Source organism: Onychostoma macrolepis, chromosome 11 (assembly GCF_012432095.1).
Source record: "Onychostoma macrolepis isolate SWU-2019 chromosome 11, ASM1243209v1, whole genome shotgun sequence".
Taxonomy (NCBI): Eukaryota; Metazoa; Chordata; class Actinopteri; order Cypriniformes; family Cyprinidae; genus Onychostoma; species Onychostoma macrolepis.
The window spans coordinates 8,770,728-8,785,499 of NC_081165.1; the positions used below are offsets into that span (position 1 = coordinate 8,770,728).

Sequence of the window (14,772 nt, forward strand, 5' to 3'; positions counted from 1 at the left end):
AATATTGATCATGCCCTCTACAGCAATGAAGGTTGCTGTACTCCCACGTCGATATTGCACTGCTTGTTTGAGCTGTGGAGTGTTCTGCTTTCTTTTTCTGAGCGTGGAACAAAGTCTTCAGTAAGCCACAGTCTGTTTGTTGTGGGATTGGTTCAGGAAACCTGGTTTCCATTTGTAGCTTATTGAGTAATTATTTTATTCAGATTTAGAGCGGAAGTATGAAGCACTTTTTTGGACACAATAACACTTTTATGATGTCCACTTATAGGGACAATAATGTCCATTTAATATATATATATATATATATATATATTAGTTTTATATCAATTTTTTTCTCCATTTATTTTCATTTTAATTCATTTCCATTTTATTTTTAATGTCTTTTTTACTCTTTTGTACATTTTACTGTTTTGCCATTGTCCCAGACCCAGACTTTCAGTAGAATATGAAAATGAAAATATATATTTTTTAATAAATTAAATAATTAAAATTACCATTATGTCTGTGAATAATTTTGATATTTGTGTAAATCCAGATTGGACATGGCTTTTTTTTTTTTAGTCTTCCAGTTTGAAAATATATTTTATTTATATATATATATATATATATATATATATAAATTAGTGCTGTCAAACGATTAATCGCGATTAATCTCATCCAAAATAAAAGTTTTTGTTTACATAATATATGTGTGTGTAATGTGTATATTTATTATGTGTGTATATATATATATATATATATACATACACATATACATGCATGTATATATTTAAGGAAAATACATTGTTTATATATTAAATATATATATGATATAATTTATATGAGTATAAATATATACATGTAAATATTTTCAAAATATATGCTCTGTGCGTGTCTTTATACATAATAAATATACACATTACACACATTATGTAAACAAACTTTTGTTTTGGATGCGATTAATCGTGATTAATCGCTTGACAGCACTAACATATATATATATATATATATATATATATATAAATAGAAATTCAAATGATAATTTAAGGAATATATATATAATCTAAAAAATTTTTTATAAAATAATAATGGAAATTTTATTTTATTTTGTGTAAATCCATTTTTACACAGTTTCCCTCAGTTTAGTGTGTGATTTCCATCACAGAATAAATTGTAAATTGCGATGTGACATTAAAAATGTCTTGGGATGGTTTCAGAAAAGAATCCCACTGTTGGACATTGTGAGTGGACAGCTTAAATAAACTAGCGCACATGTGAAAGTTTATTTTCTAACAGAGCTCACAGAGCCAACAATGCATACTGAAACTCCATAGGTGCTTGGCAGTGAGTCATTTTAGTAAGTTGCGTTCTCCAGTCTAATCCATCCCTCTTGTGAAAGCAAGGCAATGTGTTAAAAGCACAAGTGTTATGATTATGACTAAGCAAACAGCAGAGATAGCATTCTGTTTGTGGGAAATGGCTTGTTTGCGTTGCGCACTGACAGGAAATCCTGACATCAGATTGAGGTAGGGAAGCAACCCAACGGTCTACCCATTAAAGCATGTCGCTTCTCCAATGCAATGTATGCACGCTATGAATGAATTCTGATAGTATCTTTGTTGCATGGTTTCATAATGAACGCATGGTGTGTTGCATATATATATTGCTATGCAAACTGTGAGATGCAAACAATGAATGTGAACCACAGAACACACCGAAACTACATAAATAAACAAGGCCTAGTGTTGATGAATGTGTCTGACAACTGCAGGAAATTTATGAATCAGCAGTTCTTCTTGTAAAGTGCATGGGGACAGGTGTAGAAGACACCCTCGTTTCTTTTTGCTTTGTTAAATGTGTTTTAGCAAAAGTCAAACCACGAGCACCAGAATAACTCAGCAAAAGGTTTGGTGGTCAAAGGTCAGCTGTGAGACGTGAGGTGGTGTCGGGAAATGTGGGTGCATGAGCAAAGCAATGCATTTTTTGAAAGCACTTTGACAATAATAATAAGGACAGTAATTCAGTCATGCAGCTGACCAGTGATGCGCCAGATAGTTTTGAGCAAAACTTGTTTTGCTAACCTGCAGCCTTCATAAGTAGGACGAATATGAAAGTTAGAAAAACACCTTTTCAAAAAAACAAACAAAAAATATATTTTATGAAGTCTAGTTTAGGGCTATTTTTTGCATCGTTCTCATCAATATAATGTAAAAACAACATCAACACCAACAACACAATAATATATATATATATATATATATATACAGTGAGGAAAATAAGTATTTGAACACCCTGCTATTTTGCAAGTTCTCCCACTTAGAAATCATGGAGGGGTCTGAAATTGTCATCGTAGGTGCATGTCCACTGTGAGAGACATAATCTAAAAAAAAAATCCAGAAATCACAATGTATGATTTTTAACTATTTATTTGTATGATACAGCTGCAAATAAGTATTTGAACACCTGAGAAAATCAATGTTAATATTTGGTACAGTAGCCTTTGTTTGCAATTACAGAGGTCAAACGTTTCCTGTAGTTTTTCACCAGGTTTGCACACACTGCAGGAGGGATTTTGGCCCTCCTCCACACAGATCTTCTCTAGATCAGTCAGGTTTCTGGCTTTGAGCTCCCTCAAAGATTCTCTATTGGGTTTAGGTCTGGAGACTGGCTAGGCCACGCCAGAACCTTGATATGCTTCTTACAGAGCCACTCCTTGGTTATCCTGGCTGTGTGCTTGGTCATTGTCATGTTGGAAGACCCAGCCTCGACCCATCTTCAATGCTCTAACTGAGGGAAGGAGGTTGTTCCCCAAAATCTCGCAATACATGGCCCCGGTCATCCTCTCCTTAATACAGTGCAGTCGCCCTGTCCCATGTGCAGAAAAACACCCCAAAGCATGATGCTACCACCCCATGCTTCACAGTAGGGATGGTGTTCTTGGGATGGTACTCATCATTCTTCTTCCTCCAAACACGTTTAGTGGAATTATGACCAAAAGTTCTATTTTGGTCTCATCTGACCACATGACTTTCTCCCATGACTCCTCTGGATCATCCAAATGGTCATTGGCAAACTTAAGTCGGGCTGGACATGTGCTGGTTTAAGCAGGGGAACCTTCCGTGCCATGCATGATTTCAAACCATGGCGTCTTAGTGTATTACCAACAGTAACCTTGGAAGCGGTGGTCCCAGCTCTTTTCAGGTCATTGACCAGCTCCTCCCGTGTAGTTCTGGGCTGATTTCTCACCTTTCTTAGGATCATTGAGACCCCACGAGGTGAGATCTTGCATGGAGCCCCAGTCCGAGGGAGATTGACAGTCATGTTTAGCTTCTTCCATTTTCTAATGATTGCTCCAACAGTGGACCTTTTTCACCAAGCTGCTTGGCAATTTCCCGTAGCCCTTTCCAGCCTTGTGGAGGTGTACAATTTTGTCTCTAGTGTCTTTGGACAGCTCTTTGGTCTTAGCCATGTTAGTAGTTGGATTCTTACTGATTGTATGGGGTGGACAGGTGTCTTTATGCAGCTAACGACCTCAAACAGGTGCATCTAATTTAGGATAATAAATGGAGTGGAGGTGGACATTTTAAAGGCAGACTAACAGGTCTTTGAGGGTCAGAATTCTAGCTGATAGACAGGTGTTCAAATACTTATTTGCAGCTGTATCATACAAATAAATAGTTAAAAATCATACATTGTGATTTCTGGATTTTTTTTTTTAGATTATGTCTCTCACAGTGGACATGCACCTACGATGATAATTTCAGACCCCTCCATGATTTCTAAGTGGGAGAACTTGCAAAATAGCAGGGTGTTCAAATACTTATTTTCCTCACTGTATATATATATATATATATATATATATACACATTAGCATTAATTGCAGTAATCGTCTTTTAATATCATTTTTCCTCCCCTTATGTTTTTTATTTTATTTTAGAATATTGCTATCATATAATATGTCATATAATATTTATTTAATAGATAATTATGATGTATGGAGGGCCAAATTACCCAAAATAAATTAAACTAATTAATTTAAAATATTAAATAAATGTTGAAATATATAAATCGTTAATTACATAAATAAATGCATAAATAAATGCATAAAATTAAATATTCATTCATTCATTCATTCATTTGCATTTATTATGCATTTATTTATGCATTCATCTATGTATTTAATTATATAATTATGCATTTAACAACTTTTTTTATATATATATTTCAACATTTATTTAATGATTTATTTAATTTTGAGTAATTTGGCTCTCCATACATATGTATGTGTGTATATATATAATTTTCCACAAAAGTCTATACACCTGAACAAAAGCTGACAATTTGCATTGCAGATTAAGGAAACCATAAACTAAATTCAAATCTGCTGTTATTCTTTCTGATCATTGGTTTGTCTTTACCTTATAATTATGTTAAATGAAATACTTAAAATGTTATAATTATTTTTAGATGTTTTCTTTAATTTACTAGTACAAATACTACCATGATGTATAAATGCATTTGCATTAATTGCAGTAATCATCTTTTAATTTATTTATTTTAGAATATTTATATTATTTATTGTTAGAACACACACACAGACACACACATATGTAGCCTATATTATTATTTTGGTTTGTCTATACTTTATAATTACGTTAAATGAAATAATTTAAATGTTATAATTATTTTTAGATGTTTTCTTTAATTTAAACACTGTACTAGTATGCTGAACTCACTGTATAAAATCTAATTTCGCGTCGACCTACAAGCACACACCAGCAGAGTGCGAGCAATCACTCTGATATTATCATATGCTCATTTCTGTCCATGATGAGGAAGCCAGGGCTGTACCATTACAGCAGCGGGGGGGATTCACCTTCACCCGGGTAAAAATAATTTATATGCTTCACGAATCCAGCCCAGATGACAAACTCAAATGAAAGGTGTGTACTTTACTTAATTTTCTTACAGAACGAATCAAAGTCCCAAGAGAGCTGTTTTATCTTGCCATCTGTGTGTGTGTGTGTGTGTGTGTGTGTGTGCGCGCCCCCGTCCCCGTCCCCTGTGGAGTTGGTTCGCTCCGTTGCTGTGCGCCTCTGGATCGAGAGTAGAGCAGTGCGATTGAGAGGAGCTGCGCGTGCGGTCGCTCTTCAGCTTTGAACAATCTGACCTGATGAAAATGTTTAATTGAAACCACGACCTGGTCTTTCAATTATGTGACAGTGGGCTGTTTCCACTGTACAACGCGCCAGGACCGTTTAGGGTAAGTGAATGAAGTGAGAATGTCAGTTTTGGAGAGGACCGAATAGATAGAAAATCTGTTTACACATCCTGCTAGCTGGCTAATTATTTAGCAGCCGGCTTGGATAAACAATAAAAAGAAAACAATGGAAAAAGGGAAGAGAAATGGTTTGAAAAGCTGTTTTTTAAAAACAAAGCAGTGATATTCCTAACTTTTTTGCAATTGCCATGGTGTACAGGAGCTTTCTGATGTGTAAACCGCTGATTTAAATGGACTAAGATCCAGTTAACTTAAGTGGAAGTCTATGATGATAATATTTATAACCGAATTTAGAGAGTCAAGGTGTTTCATTAGCAATTAAAAATTTATTTTGATAATTTCAGATTTGTTGTATTGAATTCAGTGGAAGTCTATGGTGATTGAGTGGCAGTTTGTATAAATTGAACGATTTTATAATGTTTTTAGTTAGTAAGTAGCGAGGGAATATAATGTTGAATGATTTCTGATTTTTAAATGCATTAAGTTCTTTTTATAATGTTTTTACACGATTATGGAAGCCCAAACCTATGATTAAAAAATAAAATAAATAAATAAATACATATAATAATAGGAAAATATAAGTATAAAATATAAATAAAGAATTAAAGTAAAATTAAAAATTAATACAGAAAATAGTAAATAGGAAAAGGTATTACAAAATAGATTCATTAAAAATTATTATTTATATAAAGACATTCATTCATTCATTCATTCGAGCAAGGTTGGGTACAAGATTAATTTAATTCGTGACATCTGTATAAACTTCTTTTAGAAATGAATGTCTTTAATTAGCCATGGAGGATCCTTTCACATTCTTAAATGAAAATGTAATTATTTTTTAATGGGCTCGATAAGGTACTATTGAATCTTGCAGAATGAGTCCAGTAAATAATCAGATTTCAGACCTTTCTCTTTTTAATTAAGGAGTATCGACATTTTCTTGTCTACTTTCAATCAGATTTATCAATTCATGATAATTTAGACAAAGTCCACGTCTAAACCCTTTATACCTGATCATCCCAGAATCTAATATCAAACTTATCAAAGTATGCCTGTTGCAGAACCATCTTTACAGTGTCTTTCTTACTTGTGCTCTTTTTCAGGAATCAGTCGAGGAACATTTTCAAGCTTCAAAGAGCCCAGCTGATTCAGAGACTCAGTGTGTCCTGCTCCCTGCACAGTGCATGACCGACCCCTCTGTAGATTCAAATGGCTTGCTGTCTGAAGGACGAGCTCTTGTGTTCCATTTGTCTGAGCATTTATCAAGACCCTGTCAGTTTCGGCTGCGAGCACTACTTCTGCCGTAAGTGCATCACTGAGCACTGGAGCAGACAGGAGCATCACGGGACGCGAGACTGCCCGGAGTGCAGGAGGACCTTCACGGATCCCCTTCTGTCCCCGAGCCTGAAGCTCTCCAACATCGTGGAGAGGTATGCCGCTTTCCCTCTGGACGCCATCCTGAACGCCCAGAGGAACTCGTACCCGTGCAAGGACCACGAAAAGGTCAAGCTCTTCTGCTTAAGTGACAAGAGCTTGGTGTGCTTCTTCTGCGATGAGCCTGCCTTACACGAACAGCACCAAGTCACCACCGTTGACGAGGCCTATGAAGAAATACAGGTCTGTTTGTTTCAGGGTTACGTATGTCACAAAAGCTCTTACTGTTTCCTTTGGCGTATTACGTGATGATAATCTCATGTTTTACAGTTCTTTTGTATGGGTTGTGTTCCAGGGCTCAAGGTCAGGTCAGTTCTTAGCAGTCATTACAGTAACTTAAGGGTGACATAATGTGAATTATTTAGAATCTGAAAACTTGCTGTTGTCATTGGGAGGGTTTCTGATTACCATGATCAAGAATGAGGTGTGGATTTAGTGTCCAAACCCACATTGCATTTATTTACAATTGACGCAGGTCAGTCTTTTGTTCATGAGTCTCATTACCATTTTCATAAACCTCAGAATGCCAACGGATAACACTGTTTGTTTTTCTGTTCGGTTTATCTGGTACAGTACTAGATGAGCATATACTCTATAGTGTCTCTTTCTTCATCTCTGCATGGAGATACATGGGAAAATTAGTGCAGAAATATGCTTTCATGAGTTCATTCTAGATCTGTTTAGGTTTACTCTTATTATTGGCAGAAGCCTGTAATATCTGTGTTTGTTTAATCCAAACAGCTGTTCTGGAGAGATATTAATGAAGCGCGTCCCAGTTATTTACCTTACAAGCTTGGAAATGGTGTCGAAAATGTACTTTTCCCCCTCACTGTACTACTTTTATAATGATTCAGTTTGCGTTTAGGTTGTTTGAGAGCATTCAGGGCTTTACGTTGTTTGCCTCAAATGCTTTTCATGTAACTTATTTAGTCGAGGCAGGCCTCTTTGTTAGGTTAAGTTCTCTTTATTCACATTACTTCCTGGTCTTTACAACTAGTGGTCGCCGGTCTGTAAATACTGTTCTTCAAAAGTACCATGCCTTTGAAAACCGCTGGTTGTAGACTGCAAGAATTGGTCAACTTCTTTTTACATTTTCCTGTGCGTTTATCTGGTATGCGCAAACTTTGAAGCTTAATTCTTCATACTTGTTCAAGGATGTCCATTTTTGTTTATTCATGTTTTTTTTAATACTAGTGTTTTGATTAAAGTATACGACCAATGGACATGTACAAAGCTGGACATTTGCATTACACAAGCATCACAAGCTTTCCCCCTTATCTGTTCAGTGCATAACCCTTTTCAACTTGACATATATATGTATATAATATTTTTATATTCTGAATGTAAGTCATAACTTGCTGTCATGTGTAGCTTGATGCAGGAATAATTTAAGTACTTGAAGTACATATGCCGAGTCGGTAAAGATGCATGTTTGTTTTTTGCTGCATTGAGTGATATTTTAATTTAATTCAAAAGCATAACAAATTGTGCAATTAAGGGTTTGATTAGATTTTTACGTTTATCATAAACATTTATAGTGACGTTGATGTGAGGCTCTACAGACATTTTTCTTTGTTAATACATTAAATAATGGATGCTATGGAATAGATGGAATCGTTCAAAGTTAATTTTGTGGCTGTTGCCATAAATAGACCCGCCTTTTATCTTAATGGACTCTATAGTTTAGCATATTGGCCATTCACCACGTCCACCTGAGGTCTGATAACACGTCAGAGGTGGCTAAAAGTGACACTTGTGTTTAGTGTGGCTTGGCCTTATCTGTAGGACTTCTTTATTGTCTGTAAGTACTTGAGAAACAGATAGGAAACAGCAGTGACACAGATGCAATTAAGACAATCAAGCCTAAGTGAAGTGTTTGAGTGGAACAGCTTAATATACAACCTGACTTTAACCTAAAACATGGGCATGAGGTGACGTCAAACTGTTGCTTGCTTGTAATAACTGTAAACCATGTTAAAGTACGAGTCCTCTATCTGTAATGTTGCTTTCTCAAGCGAAAAACTTGTCTAGTCTGAATGTTTGAGGTTAAAAACGTCTTGCAAAAAAAAAAAAGCTTTTCGCTTAAGACATTAATCAGATGACTTGAGTGGTGTGGATTATTGTGGTGTTTTTATCAGCTTTTTGGACTCTCATTCTGACGGCACCCATTCACTGCAAAGGATCCATTGGTGAGCAAGTGGCGTAATGCTACATGTCTCCATATCAATTCCCATGAAGTAACAAACCTGTATCTTGGATGGCGTGAGGGTGATTTACATTTTTAGCAAATTTTCATTTTTGGACAAACTGTTCCTGCTGTTTTAATTATTTCCGTGCTTGTTTTAAATCATAACCATAATGTTTGGTCGAATTGAGTTCTTCAGAGACCTTCACCTTTTGTAGTCCGTGCAGCAGGAATGGTTAAATATTTCTAAACTCTTGTTGGGGAATTAATAGGAGCAACATGCTGCAGTTGTCAGACAATTAGCAGCGGCCTCCTTAGAGACACTCTCCAGGGACAAACTTTATTCCGTTCCACGTCTTTTGTGATGCACACATCGAGGGACATGTCTTTAAATGGCTCAGAGATGCACACTGAAAGCCTCCGTCAAGAACAAATACTCCCCATGAGAAACTGCATACTCGCTAATGCCAAGTGTGTACTTTATACACACGCTTTTCTGCAATTTACTCCAACACCACAAAGAGCAAATTGCTAGGGAATTCCTGGGCAGCTCTTGGGTGCAAATGAAACTGTTTATCCTCAACAAAGCCCTTTGGCTAAATGAGGTAATGTGTTGGAGTGTTGGATTTGGTTTCATAAGATGTGGCACTACATGGGAATCAATAAAGCACTCGTAAGATTTATTCTCTTAGTACTAACATGTAAATGTAAAGTGTAGCTGAGGAGCTTATTTCTTTTTTTGAGGAAAAAAAATCTGAAGTTACACTAACTTTTATTTTGAGATAAATTATGCAAAATTATGCATTTTGAATTAATGTATTTATCATAAGCTGTGGCTGATGCTTATTTTCTGTTTTTATTTATTTATTTATTTTTCAGATTTTACTGACTTGCATTGACTAGTACTGATTGTGCACATTAGTCATTGTTTTTGGAAATTGACTGAACTTGGTTTATTTCACATTGATGAATTTTATATATATAATATTTTAAGAATCCACAAAAACTTATTGCTCTCTTATTTTTTATTCAGTAAGCTCTTTTTCCTTTTGCTCTTATGGGCTTCTGTGAAAATGTTATGCTTTTTAAGCTTATATAGCTTTTTTTTTTTTTTTAATCTGATATTTCCGGCTTCCAGATGTCTCTGGTTTTATATGACACTAATTTCAGTGAACTAGTGAATATTAGATTTATTTTTAAAGAAGATCATACACAGGCAGCACAGATCTGAACCTCCATCAACAAATGACTTGCCAAGTCGACAATAGATCACTTTACTTAGACTGAGCCTGTGTTTCAGTGAGAATAGAAGGCTCATTGTCTGTACTGAAACAGACTTAAGCGGTCATTTTTTATTTGAAGTGCCACTGTTCAATGCTTTTATTAGATTTAATAGATGGTCGACTGTCTGCAGATGTCAGCACTCGCAGGACAGAAACTTTGATGATATTATATAGTCTCTTTTAGAATGAAGCATAACCATTGGCTGACCACTTTAGCTGATTACTTGCATCATTACTATATTGTATGATGATACGTGTATATTAGCATCATGTTGGCCATCAGCCACAAAGTCTCTTTTTTTCACTCTTCATTAGTCTCCCACTCTCACAGTCTCTGTCTATCTTTCTCACCATTTTTTTAGCTTTTCTTATTCATGCCCCATCTCTCGTGTTGTAATGACAGACTTTTGAGTTCAGACACCTCTGTTTCAGCCAGTGATTGAGTAGAGGCTGAGGGAAATAGGCTGCTGGTAAGGGAAATAAAAATTCTGTGTGGGTGTTCCATCAGTGCTGCAGACCCGTGCCGGGTACGGAGCGTTATTTAAGCGTAATGACCGTGCATGTTTATGCTTCTTGTAGCAAATAAATGAGAAAACTTTGTTTTTCCAAAGGAATAATCATAGCACTTTACAATAAGGTCTCTTTTGTTAATAATCAAATGAGTTGTTCACCCAAACATGAAAATTTGCTGAAAATTTACTCGCTTTCAAGCCATCCAAGATGTAGATGAGTTGGTTACTTTGTCAGACCAGATTTAGATAAATTTTGCACTACATCACTTGCTCAACAATGGATCCTCTGCAGTGAATGGGTGCCGTCAGAATGAGAGTCCAAACAGCTGATAAAAACATCACAATATTCCACATCCAATCCTGGTCAAAATATGAGTCTGTAATCCATAATAATGGTTCTTCCAGTGAAAAGGTCCATTCTCTGTTGTCCTCTCACATCAAAATCTGCCCACGTATTGGTTTAGAACTACTCTGGACTGTTTTTGCTTGTAAACGATGCTTGATCTGTGCATATTTCTCTCCTGATTCAGATAAATTGACTTTTTCACTGGAGAAAGCAATATTAGGAATAGAGGTAGTTAAGATTAAAAATGTAAATATTGAGATTAACATTAAGATTTCTAAATGCTGCAGTATTTATAAAGTATTGTTTAATGTTAGTTCATGCTATCTAATATAGTTAATGTTAACAAATGAAACCTTATTGTAAAGTGTTACTGGAATTTAAAAAAGGCTGTTCTTTAGGGTTGACTACTAAAAACCAGTTCCGTTTTATGATTTTTCACTTCTTTTAATGGCTCTTAAACACTGAATCTAAAATACTATGAAAATCTATTGTTTTGCGGTTACTGAATCTACAGAGTATACATGTTTTAGCTCATTTGTAAGTGAAGATGAGAAAGATTGAGCTGAAAAAGACTATAAATAAAACATTTACTTATTGCAATGTGCTCACTTGTTGCTACATCGGTGTCTTTTTTTTTTTTTGATGAATCCATCAGAAAGGATCCCAAAATCAGTGTCAAACGCATGAGTTATTGGTTTTAATCAGTCTGAGAGATATTCACTGAACCATTCATTGATTTCAACATATCAAACTCAAAATGAAATGAGAACTGAACTGCTTGTAACATGTAATTCTTTAGAATTAGTTCATACATAACATACAGATAAAGATTCACATTTTGTCACAATAAATGTGTTTAATTTTTGGAAAAGAAAAAGCATTATTAAAGTACTACAAGAATGGAATTATTAAATAACTGGAACCGCTATGCTGAATTGTGTATGATTCCCGTCCTTGTTCTCCTCTCATTTGTAGTCTGTGCCATCTCAGCAGACTTATTAGTGCTGCTTACGTGATGTTTTTGTGCCAGTGAGCTTTTCACAAAGTACATAATCAAGGATTCTGATGCAGGCAGGTCTAATTGGAGCGGTTTTCAGCTGCCCGGCAAGCTCGTGTCGAGCGATGAACATATGTCAGCTCTCTCTGCTGGGCCACACAACGCTGTGAGATTTGGCTTTTGCCTGTTGCAGTATATGCTCGCCGTTTGTGTAATCTCCTTAACTTCACATGCCTCACCCCTTTGACCTATCAGACTTGTGGGATGCGGCAACAGCATCTGCTGACGGATGTTTGCTCATGCACTCCCCTCCGTCACTTCTTCTCCATCCCAGGTGCTTATGTTACATTCCTAATGCACTTGAACATCCGTGTACCCTCTTCAACATGCTCAGTGTTTTAATAGACGCTATAGGGGATAGCAATGGATTTGTTTAGAGCTCTAGTGTTTGCTTCAGGGGAAAGAGGGATTTCATTGCCAACTAATGCATTCTTAGCCCTGAGGGGACAAGGCTTTTCTTAATGTCCTTGATGCAGGCCGTCAACAATCACCGGGGCTTGCACTCTCTTGTCGGTTCCGTGCCGTTTCCTGTTTCTTTGTAAGCAGATTATTATACACGAGTTCTGACCTTTGCAGATGTTTTGATTGAGGTAGATCGACCTTTGTTTCATGGCAATATTAGAAGTGCGCGCTACAATTCAGAAGTTTTTGAAAACTCTCATATGCTCAACATTTATTTGATCAAAAATACGTTAAAAGTTTTAAAATGTAATTGTATTCTGTGAATCAAAGCTGAATTTTCAGTGTCCCGTGATCCTTCAGAAATCATTCAAATATGCTGAATTGCTGCTCAAGAAACATTTATTATTGTCAATATTGAAAACAGTTGTGCTGCTTATTTTTTTTTGTGAAAGTCATGATTTTCTTTGTTTTTTTTACATAGTTTTAAAAACCAGTGTTTATTTGGAATAGAGATCTTTTGTGACATTATAAATGTCTTTACTGTCAATTTTGAGTCATTGAACACATCTTGCTGAATAAAATTATTAGTTTAAAATAAAAAATAATAATATTAATAATTAATAATAGTAAAGATTTACTGACCCCAAACTTTGAATGGTAGTGTATATTATTGAGTTGGTACATTTTAGTGATCAGGCAAAAATACCAATATCAAGGTAACTGGCATGTATTCTAAATTGCATATTACTTCAGTTCAGTACAAAATAATGGTTATTTTAGTTGTAAAGTCTTCTAAATAATCAGTTTGGGGTTGAGGCTATAGTGGCTGGATTTCTGATGCACTCTGGATGTGTTTCCTGCACTGCTATTCTAAAAACGGAATTCTGTGGAAAGCGCTGTTATGTGACATAACTACTGCATGTCTCTTCCTGTTATCCTCATATACGTGGAAATAACCGATTTCAATTTTATAGCTGGTCTGGTAACTTTACAATGAGGTTCTGTTTGTTAACTATATTTAATGCATTAACTAATGTTAACTAACAATGAGCAATACATTGTTACAGTAGTTACTAAACTTAGTTAAGTATGATACAACTTTTGATTTTAATAATGTTATTAGTAAATGTTGGAATCAACATTAACTAAGATTAATAAATGCTTTAGAAGTATTTTTCATTGTTAACAACAACTCTGCAGATTTCCGCAAGAAGTTATGAATGATTCCTGCCATTCCATGCATGATTTTAAAGGGAAGATTGAATTACGCGCCCTCGTGTCGACGTTTGTTCATCTTCAGAACACTAATTCAGATGTTTTTGATGAAATCCAAGAGCTTTCTGACCCTGCATAGACAGCAAGGCAACTAAAATGTTTTCTGTTATTTACTTTGTTTACAAGCAGAGGAATACATGGTACTCTTGTGAATGGCGGCGGACTGACCCGGAAGAGAAGGAATTGACCGTTCGCAAAGAGCTTGATTGACAGGCGATCTGACCACTCAGAACGCGGATATTATGTGCCGCCGCTGCTATCCGCCATCTTGCCCATCTGCTACGGCCGATCTCCATAGAAATCCATGTTAAAATGGGGTAAAAAAAGAATTGAAACTTTTTCAGTGTAACTAAATATAAATATGGTTAAGTTGTGCTGTTGTTGGCTGCCACAGTAACGGCAATAAGCTAAGGAATTCCTTTAAAGTACTTGTTTTGCTACCAGAAAATCTGTCATGTCTGGCACTGTACGCATGGATTGCAGCACTTAAGTTAAAATACTGAGTGTTAAATAATAAAATAATATGTTAAAACGAGTGCTCTTATCATTCTGTGGACAAAATCCAGTGAACTTCATTCCGATCGTGAGCTGTATATACACATGTGCTCTCATCTGTTTTCAATGCAGCTAACCTTGCGTCGCTTCATGTCATCTTCCCACTCATTAAACTATGACAGGTCCTTTACTGCAAAAAGACGGTCACTGCGACACTCTAAAGTGATGAAACTATGGCGCCAGGTGCTTTTTTAAACCATTTTCCTAGGTTTCACGTTATATTGTTGGCTCGGAAAATATATAAATGCGCATGTCCAGTAGCCGCAGCTGATCAGACAGGAGAGCAGATTAACTTCAGTGGACTTAACCTTGAAAAATAGTGTGTTCTGCAGTTGAAGTAAAATATGTTCTGATGTTTATTCATGTTTATTTCGTGCTTTAAGTACAAATGAAAAGACTATCAGACCGGTTCATGTGTTTGAACTGAGGCAATACACAGCAATCTGTCACGATACATTAAAGT

The 14,772-nt window shown here is 35.8% G+C and overlaps 1 protein-coding gene across 2 annotated transcripts in view; it reads left to right on the top strand.

The window, feature by feature from the left end:
- Window positions 1–5,043: 5,043 nt before the first annotated feature.
- LOC131549837 (E3 ubiquitin-protein ligase TRIM62-like) overlaps window positions 5,044–14,772 on the top strand; it is a 49,427-nt gene continuing 39,698 nt past the window's right edge. The window contains exons 1-2 of one of the 2 annotated variants that reach the window (XM_058792354.1): window positions 5,044–5,242; window positions 6,364–6,877. In XM_058792354.1, coding sequence (XP_058648337.1) covers window positions 6,470–6,877 — 408 coding nt within the window. In that variant the 5' untranslated portion in view covers window positions 5,044–5,242; window positions 6,364–6,469. The remainder of the gene's footprint in view (window positions 5,243–6,363; window positions 6,878–14,772) is intronic. The other variant, XM_058792355.1, reaches the window with a different exon arrangement.